This window comes from Rhinolophus ferrumequinum, chromosome 20, assembly GCF_004115265.2.
Source record: "Rhinolophus ferrumequinum isolate MPI-CBG mRhiFer1 chromosome 20, mRhiFer1_v1.p, whole genome shotgun sequence".
Classification (NCBI taxonomy): domain Eukaryota; kingdom Metazoa; phylum Chordata; class Mammalia; order Chiroptera; family Rhinolophidae; genus Rhinolophus; species Rhinolophus ferrumequinum.
This window is the reverse complement of record NC_046303.1, coordinates 17,099,740-17,124,050: the sequence shown is the minus strand read 5'-3', so window position 1 is coordinate 17,124,050 and position 24,311 is coordinate 17,099,740. Positions and strand designations below refer to the sequence as shown.

Here is a 24,311-nt window from a genome sequence, read left to right as displayed (position 1 = left end):
TTGAAAATATGAATTTTGCATCTGTTTACATTGTTAAACTCCTTTTAATTGTAATAATTTATCTGTGATTTCTTTCAGGTTTACCACATATATAACTTATATCATCTGTGAAAAATAACAATTTTGTTTCTTCCTATTCACTCTTTTACTTTTCTTACTCCACTGGCGAAGAACATTCAGGGGCAATAACAAACATTCTTGTTCCTAGCACACCTTTTATCACTATTTAGCCCTTCTGCCTCAAGCCAACAGCTTCGGAATTGTTGATTCCCTCCTGGAGGGTCACGAGTAAGACTCACACACTCTTTTTTAAGCCCCTGCAGTAAGTTAAGAAGAGAGTTTGCGTAGGGTAAGTTCCTCTCCCAATACTGAGGGACCCTTTGGTTGCTACGCAACGGCGTGGTCCTGATCCAGAGAACGTGTGGGCGGGTGAGAAGCACGTGCCTCTTCTTCCACATTCCGGAACTACAACCCCCACAATGCTGCGCGCTGCGGCCGCCTGCTTTCCAAAGTGGGGTAAGGGCCCGCCCGGGCCATGAGGCGGAGCGGAAGCGGAGTGCGAGGGACGAGAAGAGTAGAATCTCCACAAGCTGGAAAACCAATCTGGTCCCTGATTCCCAGCCCCGGCCTTTCTCCATCCCGACCTGGAGGCTGCTTCGCAAGCGCAGGACGCAGCTGACGCCGGCTAATCAGCTTTCGCTGCGCCGCCCTAGCTCGGGAGCCCGTTGGCGGCGGCGACGGTGACTAGAAGCCCACAGGCAAGGTAATGGGGAGGGGGCGAGAAGGAAGCGGGAGGTGGAGGCTTCCCAGCCTGCCCGACTTGCGCCACTCGCGGAACCCCTCCGGCCCGGTGGCCGCCCCTCCTCCGCGGCACCCGGTCCCCGGCAGTACCGGGGCCGCTGCCGCTGGGAATCCCCGGAGATCCGGCTTGGGGACGGGCCGGCAGCCCCCAGCCGCCGCCAGGAGGCTCTTTGTCCCTGCTCCTCCGAGTCTGACAGCCACGGCCCTGTGGTCCCCGGGCGTAGAACCGAGCCTGTCTCTGGCTGCGTGATCCAAGCGGGTTGGGCTTGGTCCCGTGGCCGCTGGCGCCGGGGATTGACGGACCTGAGCTGCAGGGATGGAATGCCCGCGCTGCAGCCGCACTCACTTCTTTTTCTGTTTTTGACAGCTCAGCTTTGTTCTACTTTGAGAGAAAGTCAAATGCCCCCTTTTTTACTCCGTCAAAACTCAGTTCCTGGGTGACTGGTAAGAATGAACTGAAACTGCTTATACTCTCGCAAGCGGTATTAAGAGTGGCACAGACAGCCTGAGTTCCAATCCTGAGCGAATCACTCCCTCCCTGCCTGGCTTTGTGACCTTGGTTAATTAAAGGCTGTAAATCTGAGTTTTCTCATTGATCAAATGGAGATAAAATACACACCTTTACGTTGTTAGAATAAGAATTAATATACTTACAACGCCACTAATGCTTCGTTTGTCGAAAAATCCTTAGTATAGGATACTTTCATTAGCTATACTGAAGTAGCTTCTGGGTTTGAGTTTTGTGTTTTTCTTTCTTTAATCATTAGCACCCTAGGCTTTGCTTTATACTTTCTTCACCTTAAACCTAAGCAAAGAATTCTTTAAAATATGCGGTCTTAATTTTTGCTGTTTTAAGATGGCTGAGAATGTTCTTAGGAAATTGATGACTCTGCTTTTCTGTGGATCAGCTTTAGAGACACATGCAAGGACTTAACACCACCCCCACCCTGCCCAGCTGTGTCCTTTGCAGGATCCTTGGAGGATCCTTGTTTATTTTGGCAGAGTAAGCATCTAAGGTGTTCTGCAGTCCTGACGTGGGTGTCACCATCTTTTCAACCCTGTATCAACTTTTACCTACTTCTCTATACTCTTTCCCACTGATTAGTAATTTCCCCCCTTTGGGATTTGTGTTTCCAAGTTGTAGTTTTTGTGCTCAGGACAAGTTGAATGAATGTAATACATTTTATAAGGAAATGACTTGGAACAGTTCACCTTAGCCCCTCTGTAGTTTCGATTCTTGCACTGTTTTCTTCTGAATTTTAATGACATTAGAGATGAGTTTTTCTTCAAGGAAATCTCTATGGTCCTTAGTTGAAATTTTTTTCATTTAAAATGTCTGTTTTGTACTATGAGTTTAAACAATGTTGTGCAATATGTGAAATAACACGTCCTGGGTAATGCTGTTTTTGAATGTACAGGTATAGGGGCAGAAAGCTGGTGGGGCCTGATGAATTTTCTGTCACGTCTTTAGTGACAGATGCATTTAAAATAAATATATAAGAAGAAAAGGTAAAATTTGACGAATGTATTTCATAAGAATAACAGAGAGCCAGAGAGTAGGAAAATGTATTTAAACCGTAGGAGAGGGCATATGCATGTAAAGATTTCTGATTCATTTTAAAATGTGTGGCAAAAGACTTGTTTTGGGAAAAAAAAAATGTTTCTATGTTAGTGTTGTTTAGTGCAGTATTGGACAGAGAATAACGACTACGGAAATAGGAGACCTTGGTTCTTGTCCCAGCTCCGTCACCATTGTGTAACCTTAGGTTTCTTTGTGGTCCTCAATTTCCTCATCTCTAAAATAGTGAATTGGTCTGATTCCAAGGACTCTTCTAGCTCAGACTTCAATGATAAGAGTTTTCAGATGTTCTTTTTAATGTGGAAAAAAATGGATGTAAACCCTTTTAGTCATTTATTTGTGTCTTAGGGGTATATTTCCACCTTGAGGAAGGGAATACCCATGAAAGAACTAGAAAGCTGCCACAAACAATCTCTGCTGAGCAGTTCATCCCTCTTTCATGAGCTGCACATACTTTTCTCTGCATTTTTGACATGCTTACTTCTCCTCTTCCCTACTCTATCTCTTTTATTCTACTCAAAGCCTCTGTTTACCTGTTATGCTTGCTTCTTTATAACTCTAGTTTGTCAATACCCTAATCCAACATCATTGTTTCTTTTAGTGAATTCTTTCCGTTTTTGCTTCTACTCCCAGCATCTTGGTTTTCATTGAGGCCTCTTTTTTCCTGAGGCCTCAGGCAAAGGTGCTCAATGCTAGTTAGCTGTGGAAGGAGACGTGAGTTTATGTGGCTCAAAACCTGATTGGCTGGGGGGAGGGCAGGTCAAACTCTGTGACGGAGTTATCTACTACTGCATAATAAATGTGAGATTAAATTTTTACTCTGGCATAGTGATTGACTAGTTTGTGTCCCTTTTGCTTTAACATTTTCTGTTCTGAACCCTGACCTACTTTACCCATTTTCTTTTATCGATCTTTGTTCAGTGCCATTGTCTTCTCTTTCCTCTCCCAAATATGCCATCTAAAAATGATCTAATAACTTGAGATATATTTCTGTATCTCAGCTGGAATTTTAGAGTAGCTTTTCTCAGGCAGTTCACATTTTAAATCTTAGTCTAATTAGGAGTGGATGGCAGTGTCCTAAGTTAAATTTTTACCCCCCCAGATATTAGCCTCAGGCAATATTATGTAAAGAAAATATTTTAGGAATGCGCCTTTTCGCCTGAAATTACATTCTGAGGTTAAGTCTGTGGAGGACTTATTTCTCAGTTTTTTTTTGAAAGACGATATGAACTTCTGTGCTCTGGTGAACATACTTGGTCTTTTTATAATAATTACCTGCCTCTCTAGCTATAAATTCCTTCCGTGGCTAATAGGCAGTGATTCTTGTAACACCTTTGCCTGAGTGAGAGTGTCTCTGCTTGCTAGTTACTACTATTGCTGTTGATGGTTGCTTTAGCTGTAGTCATAACGGTACAAGAAGCAGAATGCTGAATGATGCAAAAATAGGATTTGAAGGAGAGATTAAGGTAGGATTAGCCATTCATTAATGTTTTTAATGTTGCTTTTGCAATGTTTACATAAAAATGCAAGGAAGTATTTCAAGATAGGCAATATGAAACGCAGTGTTTTTAAAAGTTTTAACTGCAACCATAACAACTGTCTTTTTATATCAAGACTCCATAGATGTATAACTGTGTGGTGTGTGTAACTGTATGAAAAAAATATGTATACATATACATATATATATCAGCTGAAAGAGAAGTTTCACAAAACAAAATCTGTAGTGTGTACAGTCTACTCTGATGGTTTCTGTTTCACCTTTTCTTTTTTTTTAAAGCGCCAGGTGCAAACTATTAAGTTAACATGTATTTCTTGTTTTTGAAAAACATTGGAGTCCTGGGTTGAGAGTTTGGATGCCTAATTTTTATTCATTTGTTTGATGTTGGGTAGTCATTAATCCTCTCTGTGCTTCCCTTTATGTTTAAAATGAGAGCATTCTCGTTTAAATATTCACTGATTCTCTGTCTTTACTTGTCCCTAGTAATAAAATTGGACTAATATATTTGCCCTGGCTAGGGAGAAACCACTGAAAAATTGCTTAAATATCTAATTGTTTGCATGTTTGCTCTTTGGCAAACGCGTAGTAGAGCTTTGAACAGATCTTTGGGGATTTTGAACAGATCTCTGGAGATTTACAGATAAATCTCCAAAGATTTTGCAAATTGGAGTGGAGATGTTAACACCTGTAATAAATATAAAAATTAAGAAAAAAATTTCCCTTCATTCTTTGTTTTTTCTACATTTGTGTTCTTTAATAAGGAATATTTTAGAGTTTGAAAAAATTGTATTTAAAATGCTTAATAACAATTGTAAGTTAACATGCTGGTGGATTGCTACCACCTGGACTTTATTCCATACCCCTTCTTGCCACTGCCCCCTTCATATTAGAGAACACCAGTAAGAAGATGTTTTTCTGTGTAAAAATCACCATATCAGATCATTACTGTTCCTGTATATTACTCAACTGTGAACTGCCCTTCTCACAAGGAAGGGAACACAAAGCTTTCTTTGCTTGTGGGTTTCCTTCTGTTCACTTTGATGATTTCTCCACACCAGGCCAGTCCATGGTGGTGGTTGAGATCCCTCTCATTCTCACTGGTTTGTGCTGAGGAGGCTAAGAATAAGGAATTTACTGCTTGTTCCCAACATTCTGGTCAGAAAAACATTCTAAAGTTTTTAGTTGGAAGGAAATTGGAACCAGACTTGGTACTTTCTGTTCTTTCTCACTTCAGACCTCCTTAGAAGGCTTTCCTTGACCTTACACCTTATGTAGACCCCTCAGATGTTCTCTCATCACCCCGTTTTTCTCCAAAGCATTTTATCACTGGCTGAAATTAGGTTGTTTCCGTGTTTGCTTGTTTATTGTCCTACTCCTGTTAAAGCATAATATCCAGAAGATCAAAAGTCCAATCTTGTTTTACCTCTCACATCGCCAGTTTCTGGCACATAGTAGGTGCTTTAATATATATTGTGAATGAATAAATGATGAAGTGAATGAATAAACCAATTTCTTTCATGCTTTAAATGAAACTGCATGTAGTAAAGGTTGTGTTTGAGCCTGGGCCTTTAAGCACCCTCCCCCAACACCCCAAGTTCTTTTTTCTGGAAATGTTTTCTTTCTTACCAGTGTGTTTGCTAATCATGGCTATGATGCTTACGTCCAGAAGACCTTGTGTTCAGCTTTGTTTCAGTTCATATTTTTTCTATTGTAGTTTTTTTTTAATCTTTGTGAAAACTAAGATCTAAGATTTCTTAAATCCTTCTTGTAGCAACTTTGTAATATTTTGATTTATGGGAATAAAACATATTTGAAACTTGAATGTGCCAACTTGATAATTTAGTGAATAGTCCAAGTTATATATCTTCAAAATATTAGGATCATTGCCCTAAACTGCCATTACTGTTTTCTGGTTACATCCTTTTAAAGCAAAAAAGAACAAGCATCATTTAATGTTATAGTTCATTCAATGTTTACAATCGTTCTAGTGGAGGTAAGGGAGGTAGTGTGGTCCAGAGAAAAACCTGAATAATGAGTTAGGACCTGTATTCTGGACCAATACACTTTCTGTCACTAACTGATTTTCTCATTTTCAGCAAGACATTTAACATTTTTGGGCTGTAGTTTTCTTCATCTGAAATGTGAGGAGTTGGATTAGATGTCTTCTTAGGTTCTTCCAGGCCAGAAATGGAAATTTGAAGATACTTTAATTTTATCTCAGAATTTTCATCTCTGCTCCTCCACACAAAAACCATTGCAAGGAGGTCACATGCTTGGGAGAAGGTGGGGTTTAGGCTGAGGAATGCGTTTAAAGGGAACTAGAAGAAACCTCTGCTGATGGTTCACAAGGCTTTGTGGGATTTGTGGCAGGAGTGTCGGTCATGTTACTCTTGCCCTTAAGGGACCTGGAACTTAAGGAAACAAGGCTCACACACATGATTGGATCATATGATGTGTAAAGTCAGTTGATGTAATGTGCTGTGAAAGCTAGAAGATTTACGTGGACTAGAGTAAGGTAATGAAGTTTTGAAATCCTTCTGGTGAAGGCAGCATTTAAACAGATACTCTAGTCTCCTGTTGGGCTCTTTGGAAGATGAACTGCTACTCATCACTCATGCTGTTAGGTCATCTTTTAGGGTTGGGTAATTAATTCAGGGATCACAGGCGTACCTCGCTTTATTGTGCTTCGTAGATAATTGCATTCTCATCAACATTGAGACAAACGCTCCACCAGCAAAAAGATTATACAACTTGATAAAGGCTAGTTTGATGGTTAGTGTTTTTCAGCAATACAGTATTTTTAATTGAGGTATGTACATTGTTTTTTTAAGACGTAATGCTATTGTACACTTAATAGACTATAGTATAAACATTTATATGCACTGGAAAACCAAAATGTTTGTGTGATTTGCTTTATTGTGATACTCACTTTTTTGTGGTCTAGAACTGAACCCATAGTATCTCCAAGGTATGCCTGTAGTACCAATGAAATATTTCACGTTGTCCATAAATTCTGCGGAGAAACTTTTTCAAGCCTGCAGCCTCTCTGATAGCTGACTGTTACTAACTGAATGGCAGGCTATAAGAAAACATGCTTGGAAAATAAAACCATCATATGAATGTTAAGGTATTATTACTATTGGATGAGACAGTGAGAAGACTGGCTTGAATAGGGGAGATACTATTTACGTGACTAATGAGAAATTTGGTCTTTGGGAACTGGATTATGGAGGGCCATGAGAGCTAATCAGAGGAGTTTTATTTGGGTCTAATAAAACGTCAAGAATTATTAGCATTGCTGCATAAGTGCCTGGCACTAACGATAAAAGTTAATATTTATTGAATAGTGTAAGGTGTCATTCATCCTTACTAGTATTAGGAAGGTACTGTTATTCCCTTTATATAAGTGTCCAGGACATCAGGGTTTAGGGAGATGAAATAACTTGCTCCAGGTTTTAAAGAAAGAATATGTAATTTCATATGGAGACCGATAGAGAGTACGATGAGGCTAGAGGTGAGTAGGCGTGAGAGTGATGCTTTTTGAAGAGGTGACATTTGAACTTAATACTAAAGGATGAAAAGGAACAAGCCCCGGGAAGAACACTTACAGCAGAGGAATAGCAGTACTATAGATCCTGAAGTTGGAAAGAATTTGGTGTGTATGTCTAGTGTGGATATAGCTCGGTGAGCAAGGGGAAGTGGTGTGTGATTAGGGCTGCGAGATAAGGTAGAAGCCAGGTTATGCAGGGCCTTACAGATTGTGATAAAGAGTTTTCATTTTATTCTCTGTGCAGTGGGAAACTGTCGAAGGGTTTTTAAACGGGAGTGATGTGATACGACTTTTTGTGTGTGAGTGTGGTCAAACATACATAACCATAAAATGTCCCATGTTAACCACGTTAAGTGTACATTTCAGTGGCATTAAGTACAGTCACATTGTCATGCAACCATCATCACTGGACCTCTCCAGAACTTGTTCATCATTCTAAAATGAAAACTGTACCCGAATTTTGAACCATAACTACATTCTCCCATCTCCCCAGGCCCTGGTAACCACCATTCTATATTCTGTCTCTATGTATCAGACTATTGTAGCTACCTATATAAGTGGGATCATACAATATTTGTCCTTTGTGTCTGGCTTATTTAATTTAACTTTAGGTTCATCCATGTTGTAGCTTGTATCAAAATTTTACTCCCTTTTAAGGCTGAATAATAATCCATTGTATACATGCAGTACATTTTGTTTTTTCTGTTGATGGACACATGGGTTGTTTCCACCTTTTGGCTATTGTTGAATGATGCTGCAATGCCCATGGGTGTACAAATACTTGAGTCCTCGCTTTCACTTCTTTTGTGATTATACTCAGAAGTAGAATGGCTGGATCATGGGGTAATTCTGTGTTTATTTTTTTCAGGAACTGCCATACTGTTTTCTACGGTGGCTGCACCATTTTACATTTCCACCGGCAATGCACAAGAGTTTCAGTTTCTCCACATCTGCACCAACACTTGTTTTTTTCATAATGGCTTGTGGGGGAGGAACAAACTTTCCTCTACCCTCAGGGTTCTTCTGGCTGGTCTAATAATCAAATAGACATGAGACAGATTAGCAAGAGAAAATAACCAAATTTAATACATACATATTTATGGGAACCCCACATACCTGAGAGAGTCAGAGACCCCACATGCAGGAGAGGTTCAGAGATAGAAAGGGAACATGAGTATGTACTTCAGACATCCTGAGCTGGGGATGAGGTAGCGTGCATTGGGGGCTTCAAAGGATCATTGCAGGATGATAAAAGAGCAGATGGTGAGTAAAGAGAAGTTTGTCCTGCCCTATACATAGGTCAAAAGAGGTTATCGCTGCTAATCTCTTATTCTGGGTAAGGCCACTAATTCAGGTTTTTCTGGGTGGGTAAAAGGGAGGGGCAGAAGTTTCTCTTGAGTCTGAAGTTAAAATTGACTTTTGCTCAAAACAGTCCACATAGCACAGACGCACATCTTGGGAGAACTCTTGCTGACTCTGCACAAGCTGTAAGGAAAAGGCTTTGTCCTTCACCTTCTTAGGTTCAGTGTCTGGGCTCTGCATATTAAACTGACAAAAGGTAGATTAACAGGAGAAAAAAGGGTTATTTCATATGCAAATGGAGGGCATCAGACCAATGAAAACTCTTAAGAAGTTAGGCCTGAGGGCTTATATACCTTTTAAACAAAGAGCCATAAATTGTGGAGATGTTACAAGACAAAGGAAAAGGAGTTTGAGCTCCTAGAGGCAGTAAATTGTGTGAAGAAAGGTAAACACCGGGGGTGTCATTTTTGGGGGTGCCAAAAAAACGTATACAAGTGGACACATTGATCAATGTTGCTCGAGCAGTAGTTTGCTGTAATCAGAAGTGTCTAGACACTGATGGTAACCACTTTGAGCACCTCTTGTCATTGCAGAAGTCACATGTGACTTGTATCTTTTGTTATCGGTGTATATTGAGTATTACAATTTTAATACAATTTTCCTTTCTTAAACTGTGTGTACATTTTTGGGCACCCTCTGTATGTATGGGACGTCAGTGGGAGATGAGGGTTGTTTTTGGAAGGTGTGTCTGTACAGGTTCCTCTCAGCATCAACGCCCTGTGTCCCATGATAAGAATGTTCTCATCTTTCTCACGGGAAATTCATGTCTTGCTTTTAGATAGAAAGGGGAGGGCAGGGAACCCTTCCCGCATCTGTGGCTTCTCAGTTATCCTCAGGTCAAAATAATCCCTATCCCAAAGTGGCATGATGTGGGATGCCATCCTCTGATGTCCTTCATAGCCATCTTCACAGCTGTGAAGTCGTATTTCATTGTGGTTTTCATTCGTATTTCCCTGATGATTAGTGATTTGCGCATGTTTCATCTGCCTGCTGGCCACGTGCATATCTCTTTTGGAGAAATGCTTAAATTGTGACTCTTCAAATCATGACTTTTGTTTTCTAAAGAACATTGAGGCTGTAGTGAGGACTTGGGGTGGGGTCGGAGAGGAGTCTGGGAAACCTCTTGAGAAGCACCTGTAGGAATCCGGCAGGAGATCAAGGTTTTGGGACCACACTGTTTCCCTTCTTCAGATCTAGTCCTCTACAGACACTTCATTTTAAAGGTGTCTCCTCGCATTAATTCTTGTACCTTTGGACCATATGGTCTGTAATTCCTTTTGTAATTTCTGCAGTTGAGTGAGAACTTTTCTCTGGGATTCCTAAAAATATTCAGGAGTCTATATTAGGTCAAAATAATAATGATGAAGGTGATAATGATTTTATTTTCGCCTTTAAAAACTCTCCAGTTTTTAACTTGCGACAAATTTGATGAATTTTTTGGTATTTCCTTTAGAAAATTTTTTTTTCAATTACAGTTGATATTCAGTATTATTTTATGTTAGTTTCAGGTGTACAGCCTGGTGGTTAGAAATTTATGTAATTTATGAAGTGATCCCTCCGATAAGTTTAGTACCCACCTGGCACCATATATAATTATTACAACATCATTGACTGTATTCCCTGACTTCAGTGTCTTCTAATTTTCTGAGTACAGATCTTTTATTTATTCCTAGGTATTTCTTTTTGATGCAGTTGTAAATGGGTTTTCTTAATTTCTCTTTCTGATAGTTTGTTATTAGTGTATAAATGTGCAAATGATTTCTGAACATTAATTTTTGTGTCTTGCGACTTTACTGAATTCATGTATCATTTCTAATAGGTTTTTGGTATAATCTTTAAAATTCTCGCTATATAGTATCATGTCATTTGCAAATAATGGCAGTTGTACTTCTTCCTTTCCAATTTAGATGCCTTTTATTAATATTTCTTTCTCTTGTCTGATTGTCGTGGCTAGAACTTCCAATACTATGTTGAATAAAAGTAGTGAAAGTGGGCATCCTGTCTTGTTCCTGATCTTAAGGAAAATGTTTTTAGCTTTTCACCATTGAATATCTTAGCTGTGGGTTTATCATAATGGACTTTATTATGTTGAAGTATGTTTCCTCTCTTCCCATTTTGCTGAGAGTTTTTATTATAAATAGATGTTGGATTTTGTCATGCCTTTACTGCATCTATTGATGTCATATGTAGACAGGCATTTTGATTTTGCAATCTGTTTCGCCTTTCATTTTGGCATTTAAACTTTCATTTTGACATCTACATTTTTTTTTTTAAAGGATGATGAGGAGGAAAAATAGCTTTTCGACACTTACATGATGACCTGTATTTGAATAGACTGAGATCTCCTGTAAATCTCATATCCATAGTTTTAGTTACAAATGACAAGAAGTCATTCAAAGAATTTTGTGACTATGGTGGCATTTTTCTCAGATGTTTTCAATGAATTGACATTTATTTTTAATTTAAGTATTTGAAGACCTATATGAATGAGACTGATAAAAGACCTGGAAGTTTGCTTAGTGGTGGAGAAAGTTGGCAGAGGATGATACAGTTCCAAATCAAAACTATTTATAGAATCTTTGTTAAATATATCATTGTCTATTCTGTTACTGATATAGGTTATGACTGATCACCTTTTTTCTTCTCAGTTTTACAGAGTTAACTAAGTTGGAGGCAACCTTGCTGAAGATGAAGAATATACAGTATTAAAGGAGGAGGAGGAAATTTTTTCTTTTTTCTTTCAAAAGTCTTGATTGTTTGGTGGTTTGCGTCTAGTTACCACTTTCAGCTGAGTCTGTTTGCTTCATCAGAAATGATTTTTACAATCTCAAGAAAAAATATGTCCCAGAAATTGAGTTTACTGTTGCTTGTATTTGGACTCATTTGGGGACTGATGTTACTGCACTATACTTTTCAACAACCAAGACATCAAAGCAGTGTCAAGTTACGTGAACAAATTCTAGATTTAAGCAAAAAATATGTTAAAGCTCTAGCAGAGGAAAATAAGAACACAGTGGATGTTGAGAATGGAGCTTCGATGGCAGGATATGGTAAGATAACCATAGAATATTTCTGTTTTTTTTCCTCTTCAACCTATCCCTATTTAAAGATAGTCATGGAAATCTAACCCATTACTTCATGCTTAGGTCTTTACACAGTAATTTTTTTCTTGACTTTTTATGAAAAATTCAAATGTACTAAAAAATAGAAATAATTTAATAAATTTCCATATATCTATCATCAAGATTTAAGAATTATTAACATTTTGCAATATTTATTTTATCTAATTTTTGAAGAATATTTAAATTGCAGAAATTGTGACATTTCATTGCTAGATATTTCCACATGTATACCTAAAAAAATGACTTTTTTCCTACATAATTACAATACTATTACCATACCTAGTTCATATTTACATTTTTCCAATTATCCCAATATAGACCATCAGTTTTGTAACATCTATTAATTCCTCTAAGAAACACCATTTACCTATATCTCCAGTATTGTTTATTGCCATTCTCCTTTTTAATCCCAAGGTTCCTGCTGTATTTTAAGTTTTTTGTGCATGCCATGTTCTCTCTTGCCTTTGAGACTTAAAAAACAGAGAGCAAGGGAAGAAATAGAACACTTTGTGTGTTCTCTAGTTAAACACAATTTAAAAAAAGTTATATATACATATATTTAAAGAATCAAAATGTGTTATGATTCTTATAATAAAAAGTTCTTCCAATCCCCAACCTCATATTTCCCATTTTAAATCATTTAATTTGATTTATTTGGTGATTACCTCTATACCTCTAAATACCATGCTCTATGAGCTACTTCTTGATTTTTCAATTATAAGCATTATCTGTTAACTTCCCACTATGAAAGATGAAGGTTCAGCTTTCTTTCCTACCCCAAATTGTGTTCCACCCACCCCAGGCTGCTTTCACACACACATGTCCTTGTCCTGACATTTTCCCATCGTAATTTTGGTTAAAACAACATTCAGTGTTTGCATTATTATGACTGTGTTAATGGTATTCATTACTGAGCCATGTAGTCCATTATGATTACTTTTTTTTCCTCTACAACTTTACTTTCCCCTCTAGAATTAATAAGCTTTGATTTTTGTTTCTTTACCTAGTTTTCTACCTCAATTCCCTCACTGTGTTCAAATCTCCTTCCCGTATATTCAGACACATTAGGTATTTCACCATTTTCTTTATCTTGAAATCTTTCCAGTGCCTTCTGACCTGCTTTGGTCTGGACTGTTTCCTCTCTCGGTCTCTAGGGGTGAATTGTTCTAGGATCTAACTCCACCGTCATCCTGGAGATTCCTTTTACCTCTTTCTTGTGTTGTATCTCCTTCAGTTTCTGCTTTATTCGTTACTCCCTTATTTTAGGGGAACAGATTCCCTGGTAGCTTCCTCAGAAAGATACAGGGGAGGTCAAAGTTTTGAGTCCTTGCATATCTGAAAAGTTCTCTCCCTCCCCAAAACCCTCAAGCTTAATTGAAAGTCTGAGTCTAGAAATCTAATTTGGAAATAGTTCTCCCATGGATTTTGAAGGCTTGTTTTTTTTTTTTTTGTCTCCTTTAGCTTCCAGTGTTCTTTTTGAAAATCTAATGCTGTTCTGATTCTTCATCCTTTATATGTGGCTTATTCTTTTTTTTTGGAAGCTTGTGAGATCTTTGTCCCATACTCTTCTGAAATTCTCAATGCTGTGTCTGAATATGAATTTCTTTCATACATGTGCTGGGACCTCAGTGGGTTCTTTAAGTCCTGAAACTTATGTCCTTCAATTCTGGAATGTTTTCTCTAAATTTATTTGATTTCTTCCTTTCGATTGTTTTCATTCTTTCTGAAATTCTGTTATTCAACATTTGGGCCTGGGCCCTCTGAACTGGTCCTCTAACTTTCCTTTATTTATTCTCCTGTTTCCATGTCTTTGTCTTTTTGCTTTATTTTTTGAGATATTTCCTCAGTTTTATTTTCAACTCTTCATGGAGTTTTTTATTTTGTCTCTTATATTCTTAACTTCTAAGAGCTCTTTTGTTGTTATTTCTCTAAGGTTATCAATGATAGCTTTTCTGAAGTGTTCTCATGTTTCTTCCAAAAATGTCTAGTGTTCTATAGCCTTTTGAGGCTTTTTAAAGAGTGAGACACTAAAAGCTTGGTAGGAAGTGTTGAGTTGTTGGGTGGCATGTATTATAGGGTGACCTGGCTGGGACATTTTCTTTGGAGTATTCTTAATATTTGCAGTGACTTCTGATACCAGCTACCTGGAGTGAGGCCAAATTTCACAGGTTAAAGGTATAATCTTCCACTATACTGCCCTTACTTCAGACACCAGCTACAAGTTCGGGTGTCCCCAGGTCACCTTCACTTCTGACCAACTGGCTAAAAAATTAAGGGTTCCCACTACCCCCTCATGTTTGTTAATTCATTAGATTGGCTCGCAGAACTTACTGGAAGCAATATACTTACTATTACAATTTTATTATAGCAAAAAGAAAATCAGAACCAGCCAAAGGGAGAGATGCATAAGGCAAGGTCTGAGAATGTTCCAAATGTAAAATTTCTGCCCTGTCTTCCCATGGAATCAGGACACGTTACCCTCCTGGCTCATCAATATGTGACAATATTAAGAGTATTGGCAACCAGGAAAGCTTATCTGAACGTTGGTGTCCAGAGTTTTTATTGAGGCTTCATTGTATAGGTATGATTGATTGAATCATTGGCCACGTTGAACTCAGTTTCCAGCCCTTCTCTCCTCTCCAATGTTGGCTGAAAAGCCCAAACCATCTAATCACATGGTTGGTCTTTCTCGAATGGCTAGTCCCCATCCTGCATCATCTCATTAGCACAATCTATCGAGGGGCTCACTCTGAGACACCTTATTAATATAAATGATCAGGTGTGGTCCCAGGGGCCCACCATGAATAACAAAGATACTCTTATCATTCAGGAAATTCCAAGCATTTAGAGGCTGCCGCCCAGGAACCCGGGACAAAGGCCAGACAAATTCTCTGTTATACAATATCAGTGTCTATTTCTTTGGGTTATCCCAAAATCAGTGTATTTAGATTTTTCTTCTTGAGCTATGTAAGCTTTTACTTACCTCCCCCAGTTATTACACAGGACCTAAATTGCTATACTAGCTTTGGAAAATACACCTGACAATTTCTGCAGTGGTGGGCGAGGGGGGGGGGACTGTGCCCAGTTTTGGAGTGGTATAAAGAATTTAGGAATCAAATTGCTTTTTAGATAAACTTTTATCCAAACCTTCTGATTTTAGTCCCTTCTTTACCTCTTTGTCCTCCCATGGTGGTATCAGAGAAAACCACCTAAAACACGAGGTTTAAATAAGATCCAGAATCTCATAATATGTAAATGTACAGGTTGCAAATATAAATCACTTGTCATACAAAGAACCGGGAAAATCTCTTAACTGAATGAAAAAAGACAATCAATTACAGATGTCAGAATTATTGAAAAAATTTTTAAAGCGGTCATGATTAAAAATGCTTCGGTAAGGAATTAATGAACACAAAGCAAATGAAAAAACAGAAAGCAACAAAGAAACAGAAAGTCTTAGCAGATAAATAGAACATAGAAAGAAAAAGCAAATGGAAATTTTTGAACTGAAAAATGTATAATTTAAATAAAAAGCTCAGCAGATTGACTCAACAGCAGAAAGGAGAGGACAGAGGAAAGAATCACTGAACTGGAATATAGAACAATGTAATTACCCAATCTGAACAACAGAGGGAAAATAGACTGGAAAAAAATGAACAGAGCTTCAGGGACCTGTGGGTCTATAACAAAAAATGTAACATTTGTGTTGTTGGAATTTTGGAAAGAACAGAGAATAAGGGCAGAGTTGGAAAAGTACTCAAAAAAACCAAAAAAACAAAACAGCTGCAAATTCCCCAAATTTGGCAAGAGATAGACCTCAGATTCAAGAAGCTGAGTGAAGCCTAAGCAGGATAAGCCCCCCAAATTCATGCCAAGACACATTATAATTGAACTTCTGAAAACTTACAGAGAAACTAGAAAATAAAAATCTTAAAAGCAACCGGAAAAAAATAATACCTCACTTATAGAAGAAAAATAATTCAAATGACAGTGGATTTCTCATCAGAAACCATCAAGGCCAGAAGAAAGTGGCAGATATTTTTCAAGTGCTGAAAGGCAAGAACTGTCAACCCAAGAATCTATACCCAGTGAAAATATCCTTCAGGAACGAAGGGGAAATCAAAGACATTCTCAGATGAAGGGAAAGAATTTATGACCAGCCGGCCTATTCTAAAGAAAATTCTTTAATTTAAAACAGAAGAGAAGTGATAAAAGGAGGAACCTGGAACTACCAGGAAGGAAGGAGTAACATGGTAAATAAGAATAAGAGGAATTCAGGGGCGGCTGGATGGCTCAGTTGGTGAGAGCGCAAGCTCTCAACAACAAGGTTGCTGGTTCAATTCCCACATGGGATGGTGGGCTGCGCCCCTTACAACTAAAAATTGAAAACCACAACTGGACTTGGAGCTGAGCTGCGCCCTCCACAACTAGATTGAAGGACAGTGATTTGCAGCTGATGGGCCCTGGAGAAACACACTGTCCCCCAATATTCCCCAATAAAATTTATTTAAAAAAGGGTAATTCAGTAGGTTTCGTTTTTTCCTTAAGTTTTCTAAACTATGATGGTTGAAGAAAAATTATAACATTTTCTGATGTAATTTAAAATGTATGTAGAGAGAATACTTTAGGCAATATAACAGAGTAGGGTAAAGGATGGTGTATTAGAGTTTTCTAGAGAAATAGCAGGGAGAGTGATTGGTGGACTTTGAAATAATTAATTGACTTATGAAATTGTGGGGTTGGAAAGTCCAAAATCTTTAGGGTGGGCTGGCAGGCTGAAAATTCTGTCAGAAGTTGGTGTTGTAGTCCTGAGTTCGAAGGCAGCCAGTCTGGAGGCAAAATTCCCTTCTATTCCAGGAATTTCAGTCTTTTTGCTTAAGGTCTTTAGCTGATTAGAGGAGAGCTCTACCCACATTATGTAAGTAATTAATCCCCTCTACTAAAATTCTACTGGTTTAAATGCTAATCACAGCATTTAAATACTAATCGCAGCAACTTCTAGACTGCTGGATTTGTCTAGGCACCTTAGCCTAACCGAGTTGGCACGTAAATAAAATGAACCATCACAGGTGGTAAATAGAGATAAAGCTTATATATTTCACTCAAATTCATAAAATGATTATGATGTTATCTATGTGATGTGATACAACATCACTAAATACAACAACCACTAAAACTAAACTAAGAGATACATTCAAAAACACTACAGATAAATCAAAAAAGAATTCTAAAAAATATTCACGTAATCCACAGGAAGGCAGGAAAAAAACAACAACAGGGAAGTGAAAAACAGAACAAACAAAACAAGAAATGGCAGATCTAAGTCCTAATATATCATAATTACATTAAATATAAATGTTCGAAAGATCTTGGGCAGATTGGGTTAAAAAAGCATGATCCATGTAGTGTGCTGTCTACAAGAAACTCATTTCAAATTTAATGATACTGACTGGCTGAAAGGAAAAGGATGGAAAAAGATATTCCGCAAACAGGATACGGAATGGCTCCATTAATATCAGATAAAGTAGACTTTAGAGCAAAGAAAACTATCAAACAGAAGGACATTATATGAGCATAAAAGGGTCAACCCACCCAGAAGAAATAACAATCCTAAATGTGTATCTATAAAATGATGAAAGTAAAAGGAGAAATAGATAAACCCACAATTACAGTGAGAACTTAAACATCCCCTTCTCAGGAGTTATTAGAACTACTGGATAGAAAATCTGCAAGGATACAGAACTGAAGAACACAATCTAATCAATGAAACATTATTTGCATATATAGGAGCTTTATCAACAACAGCAGAATTCACATTTTTTAAGAGTCCATGGAATATTCACCAAAATAAATCATGTCCTGGGCCCTAAACACTCAACAAATTTAAAAGAATTGAAATCATACAGGGTATGTTCTCTGATCACAGTGAACTCAAACTAGAAATCTATAACAGAGATAAGAAAATCTCCGAATAATGGAAACTAAACAAACACACTTCTAAATAATCTATGAGTCAAAGAGGAAGTCTCAAGGGAAATTAAAAAAAAGTACATTGAATTGAATGAAAATGAAAATGAAAATGCAACCTAAAAATGGTGGGACACAGCTAAAGCAGTGCTGAGAGGGAATTTAGAGCACTAAGTACGTACATTAGAAAAGTCTCAAATCCATTAAGCTGCCCTCTCAAGAACCTAGAAAAAGAGGAGCAAAACAAACCCAGAGCAAGTAGCAGAAAGGAAATGATCAAGAACAGAAATTAAGAAAATTGAAAGAAAACTAGAGAAAATCAATGAAACAAATAGCTTGTCCTTTGACAGCGTTAGAAAAAAAATTGACAAACTTCTAGTGAGATTGACAATGAAAGAGAGACGATTCAAATTGCCAATATCAGGAATGAAAAAGTGAATATCACTACAGACCATGCAGACATCAAAAGGGTAATGAGGGACCAAGAATAGTTCTACACACATAAGTTTGATATCTTAGATGAAATGGATCAGTTCCTTGAAAACCACAAAACTACCATACTCACCCAGTATGAAATAGATAATCTGAATAGCCCTATAACTACTGGAGAAATTGAATTTATAGTTGAAGAACTTCCAAAAAAGAAATCTCCAAGGCCCAGTGGTTTCACTGAAGAATTCTATCTGAAGTTAAAATAAGAATTAATATCAATTTTACGGTCTTTTCCAGAAAACAGAATTGAACACTTCCCAGTTCATTTTATGAAGCTAGAATTATCTTTATACCAAAACCAGACAAAGATAGTATAAGAAATAAAAACTACAGACCAATATCCCTCATGAATATAGATGTGAAAATCCTTAGGAAATAGCCAACAGAATTCAGGAACGTATAAAAAGAGTTAAACACCACGATCAAGTGGCATTTATTCTAGGGATGCAAGACTGCTTTAGTTTTCAAAAAAAATCGGTGTAATCCACCATATTAACAGGCTAATGAGAGGGAAGAGGATGTTACTGAAAAAGGACAAGATAGGCACCCTTGCGGTGATGGAAATATTCTGCATCTTGACTGTATCCATGTCAGTATTCTGGTTGTGATGTTGTATATGGTTTTGCAAGATGTTAGTATTGGGGTAAAGGGTACAGGAATTTTGGTATTTATTACTTCTTACAACTACATATAAATTCTACAATTATCTCAAAATTATTTACCAAAAGAAACCCCCCAAACCAAAACTGTTAAATGAATAGTTTCCTATATTCTAAGTATGCTAAAGGAAAGTCAATCTCAAAATTTCTATTAGAAGTAATTCGATGTGGTTATTTAAAACAGCTTATTTATGATTTACATCATTACACAAATCCATTATCTAGTTTTTTTTCTTCACTTAAGAAAAACTAGGCTTATTTTATGTCCCTAGGCATTTCATTTGTGTTTAAAGTTGATGGGAACATACATTGATCCACTTATGAGACTAAACAATGTGCCTTGCAATCTTAAGTAGGGAAGTAATAAAATATTTGTTGAATAGCATAATTTATTCAGCACTCAATGGAAGAAGGTAGCTATATTAAAAATGTAAAAGAGTAAACAAACAATGTGTAATTAATTATAGTTTATGAGATTTTTTGAAACCACTTTTACTTAACATGCTCTTTTTTTCCTGACCTTTAAATAAGTTCATGTTTTTAAGGACTCATTCTTATTTTATTACTAGCTTCATAGAACTTTACAATGGGTAATTCACTTTGATAATCAAGAAGTGTCTTCTAAGTTTTCTTTCTTGTACCATTAAGCTGATGTTAGTGGTGGTAAAATATCAATTTGAGTTTGAAAACTATTAATAAGGAAAAGTTGATGAGTTACGCAATGCGTTAAACACTTGTGTTTTATTTTCATTAGTCATTTTACTACGTTTTTGTTCCTTTTTTGTGTTCATACATGGTTATTTTTATTTATATCTGCCTTCTTCTATACAACAGATTTGAGGATCAAAGAATACAAACAATAAAGAATACAAACATTAAGAATACAAACAATAAAACCTATTGAGATATAAATAAGAGATAAATGAAGACAGAGACATATAAGTATGGGGTCCACAAAGGCATGTGTACTTGCTGTTTGTGCTGGTTTGTGCTTGGTAGCCCTCAGATTTATGCCTTACCCTTTCTTTGTTCTGTTTTGTATCTCAAGGGAGGATGATTCCAGTAGGTGAGTGATTCTAGTGGGGGGTGTTTTGCAAGTTTCCACATCAGCTAGCTTCTGTCTCGGCTCAGCCAATGGGAGGTACCAGCAGTTTTGAAAAGTAGGAGGAAGGAGAAGACTAGGGTATTTTTCTCCCTCTCTGCCTCAGGTGGTATCTCTTTTGGAGCGCCAGCTTTTCTGCCAGACTCTGTTTTCCAATAGGTGTCCTTGGACTTGGGTTCTGGTGACCTCACGGCTTCCTTCCTGTGTTCCATAGGCCTTGAGGTGATAGTGGCTTCCGGCTGTGCCTCGCAATCCCTGATTATGTTTAGTACAGTTAGAATCTTTTTATATCCATATATTTACTAGCATTATGTCATCTTTTTGATGTTTGTGTACCCTGAAGTAATTGTGTACTGTGAAATAAATGGGCTGGGTACCGTTTTCATGCTGTCTGTGTTCCAGTGTGCCTTTGTGATTTTTGCCATTCTTTTTGCATTCTTTGTGTTTTTTTTTCCCTTTAAACTATTTGATTTCTTCTCTCAGAATAGGAAGCTTAAAACAGAAATAGAGCGACCTTAAAGGGTTTCATTTTCTAAATCTGGTCCTCACGTCAATCTCAACAATGATACCACCTACTAAACACGTGAATCAGACGTTCAGCAGATAGATGTTCTTTTCAAACTTTCGTTGAATGTCTACTGTGTGATGAAGCATCAATCTGGGTGAGCTGAGAGTGAAAGGATGGATATGATAGGGTCTCCCCTTTCAAGTTGCTTTTAAGGGATTCTGAACAGTGATTGGCCCATGATAGGAACTTTCAGTGGTTATAACCTTCTTATTGCTAGCACCTTCAGTGGTAGGGCTTTATGGGGAAGTACTGGATTCCCGTATGATACATAATTTCCATCAGTATGTAGTCCCATGAAATGTAAACAAAATCGTGTTGTGAATCTAAAGAAGGGGAATTTTGGTGTCTTTTAAAAGAATTCCAAGTTCAGGTAACATTAGTTTTGTTCTGGTTTTTCAGCTAATTTTATATCACGGAACAAGGTAGTTAAAAACCTCTTAGTTGGTCTTTTGTAATATTTTATTAAAACAATTGATTTTAGAAAATCTGAAGGGATATTTATGATAATTTTGAGTACGGTTAAAATGATCACATAGTTATTTCTCATTAATGCCGATTTTTCCTTTCATTTCTGTTCCTAACCCTAATTCTAATTAATGATGAGACTACCTTTATAATTCATGTCACACCTCAGTTTGGTGTCAGACTTCCTAGAGCTTTAGCTTCATTTTATGTTAACAAGCTGGTAAGCCGCCCTACCCTAGTCTTTCCTAACTAGCCTTCTGTGGCCTAGATTGCTACCTCTTCAAATATCACACAGGAGATGACGCCAGGTAAAAACAGAGATCCAGTAGTTATCTTTTGGTCTCGTTGCTGAAGGATTTAAAAAATATTTCTCTCCTATTTACCGAATACTATTATAACTCTTGATTGAAAGGTCTTAATAAAGAAATGTCTCCTCTCCCAGGCTTTTATTTTGAAACTTTTCAATCTACAGAAAATTAGGGAAAGTTGTATGATAAACATCATATATTTTTCATGTAGACTCACCATTCTAAAAAATTTTCCATATTTGTTTTTAATTTTTCCTCCTGTACAAATATATATGCTTCTTTGGGGTACCATTTGAAAGAAGATGTATATATTGTGATATTTTATCCCTAAATACTTCTTTGTCATCTTGTCAAAGGATTTTTCTTGTATTTTTTTTTCTTGTACATTCCCACTAAACTAGAATATATAAATGCTTGTGATGAAAGATGCCAGAAGATACACTGCTTAGAAAATGTCATTCTTCGACGACTGGATTTTCTCCAAATCAAGTTTTCCCCTCACTTTATATTACATTCTTACATTATTGTTGTTTTATTTTTTAATAAGCATTTTCTCACCACCTCATACCACTACTCATCAACCACTACTCTCAGTACTCCTTTCTGGTATCTTTTTTTCTGCCTTTTAGTAAGCTACATGTATTCACATTTTGGTAAAGTATAACAAAATTTGTCATTTTAACCATTTTAAGTGTACAGTTCAGTGGCAGCGTTGTACAACCATCACTACTATTTTTCCAAAACCTGCATTACTGCAAACAGGAAACTGTAACCGTTAAGCAATAACTCGCCATTCCCCCTTCCTCTGGCCCTTGGTAACTTCTAATCTACTTTGTCCCTATGTATTTGTCTATTCTAGATAGCCCATTTAAGTGGAATCATACAATATTTGTCCTTTGTCTGGCTTATTTCACTTTGCATAATGTCTTTAAGGTTCATCCATGTTGTAGCACGTATCAGAACATCTTTTTTTTTCTAACGACTAAATATTTCATATTGTATGTATATACCACATTTTGTTGATCTCTTCGTATGTTGTTGGACACTTGGGTTGTTTTCACCTTTTGGCTGTTGTGAATAATTCTGAAATGAACATTGGTATACAGATATCTATTTAAGTCTCTGCTTTCAATTTTTGGGATATATACCCTAGGAGTGGTATTGCTGGGTCATATGGTAATTTTATGTTTAGCTTTCTGAGGCTACTTTTTCACAGAGGCTGTACCATTTTATATTCCCACCGACAACCTATGAGGGTTCCAGTTTCTCTACATCCTTGGCAATGCTTGTTTTCCCTTTCTTTGATTGTAGCCATCCTAGTAGGTGTGAAATGGTATCTCATTATGATGCTGGGAATCTTTTTGTGTTCTTATTGTCCATTCGCATATCTTCTTTGGAGAAATGTCTATTCAGTCTTTTTTTCATTTAAAATATTGGGTTGTTTTATCTTTTTGTTGTTGAGTTTAGGAGTTCTTTATATATTCCTGATAATAAGCCCATGTCAGATATATGATTTCCAAATATTTTCTTCTGTTTTGTAGGTTTTTTTTCAATTTCTGGATAGTCTTTTGATAGCCCAAGAGTTCTAAAATTTGATAAAGTCCAGTTCATCTAATTTTGTCTTTCACTAGTGCCTTTCCTGATATCTCAGTAATGCAACCATCAGCACATTTATCAGTTGTTGTTCGATGATTTTTCCCTTGATCACAGATTAGGGCTTAAGCTGCTTTTTTGGTCCAGGATCAACAAAAAATAACAATATTAGTTGCAACTGATCGCGTACCTAATATGTGCTAGGTGTCTTTGGGAAACTTGAGAAAAGAGAATTCTAAGAAAGAAAAGGGTCATAATTTCATTCTTGCCCAGTAAATTCTACTGAAACCCCTTAACCTCCCAAAGAGATTAGAAGATGGAGTCTTCCCCATCCTTTTCTGGAAGAAATTTAAGTCAGAACTACTAGTAATGTCTACTGCACTCAGGGTCCTGGCGTCTGCCCCGGATCCTAGGCTCCCCTACACTTCAGCCTGTGGAGGTTCCAGGTTTCTTGTTTCTACATTTCATTGAATTCTTCCTTAGCTCAGCTAGCTTTTTGCCTTACCTGCCTAAGTCCACAGTCGTGTCTACAAACTGCTTAAGAAACTCAACGTACACCGGTTCCTTACAGAGGGACTAACTTTGGAACCAGACGGCAAATGTTTTATTGCACTAGAAAAGTGAGAGTTTTCCCCACATTTATTACTGAAATTCCTTTAAGGAGCTCTGTAGGTGATGCTAGTGATTAAAATAATTAGTCCATTCCTATTTGTGGTTTTTTTTTTCTTTCAGATGACTCAATAATTGTTCACTTTTTCCTTCAAGCTATGAAAACACAAATATCAAGTGCTCTGTCAATCTTTAATATGGTTTTTTCTGTTTTTTTTCCCCCCAGCGGATCTAAAAAGAACAATTGCTGTCCTTTTGGATGACATTTTACAACGCTTAGTAAAGCTCGAGAGCAAAGTCGACTATTTTGTTGTGAATGGTTCAGCACCCAACACTACCAATGGCACGAGTGGGAATCTGGTGTCAGTAACCACAAATAAACGGATAACCGCGCAGGGCAGCATTAGATAGCAGGTGAAGATCACCTAGGGCCGCTCCACCCACCATAGAGTATATCCTACGGCAGAAAAGCTTTGAAGTCACTTACTAGGACAGAGTAATACTTTACAGTAAAAGCTCTATGCATTTTCAAGGAAATATGCTGGATTCATGGAACTCAAATCTGTATATAAATTTTAAAAGTTATTAGTTTGCTTTCAGGCAAGACTCTTCAATGCTGTACTATATCCTCAAAGG

The 24,311-nt window shown here is 37.3% G+C and overlaps 1 protein-coding gene across 1 annotated transcript; it reads left to right on the top strand.

Annotated features, from left to right (window-relative positions):
- Positions 1-528: 528 nt before the first annotated feature.
- On the top strand, positions 529-24,204 carry CCDC126 (coiled-coil domain containing 126). Its single transcript, XM_033087952.1, has 3 exons — positions 529-763; positions 11,439-11,840; positions 23,902-24,204. Exons 2-3 carry the CDS (start codon positions 11,603-11,605, stop codon positions 24,084-24,086), a joined length of 423 nt encoding a protein of 140 aa, XP_032943843.1. The 5' UTR covers positions 529-763; positions 11,439-11,602; the 3' UTR covers positions 24,087-24,204.
- The last annotated feature ends 107 nt before the right edge of the window (positions 24,205-24,311 follow it).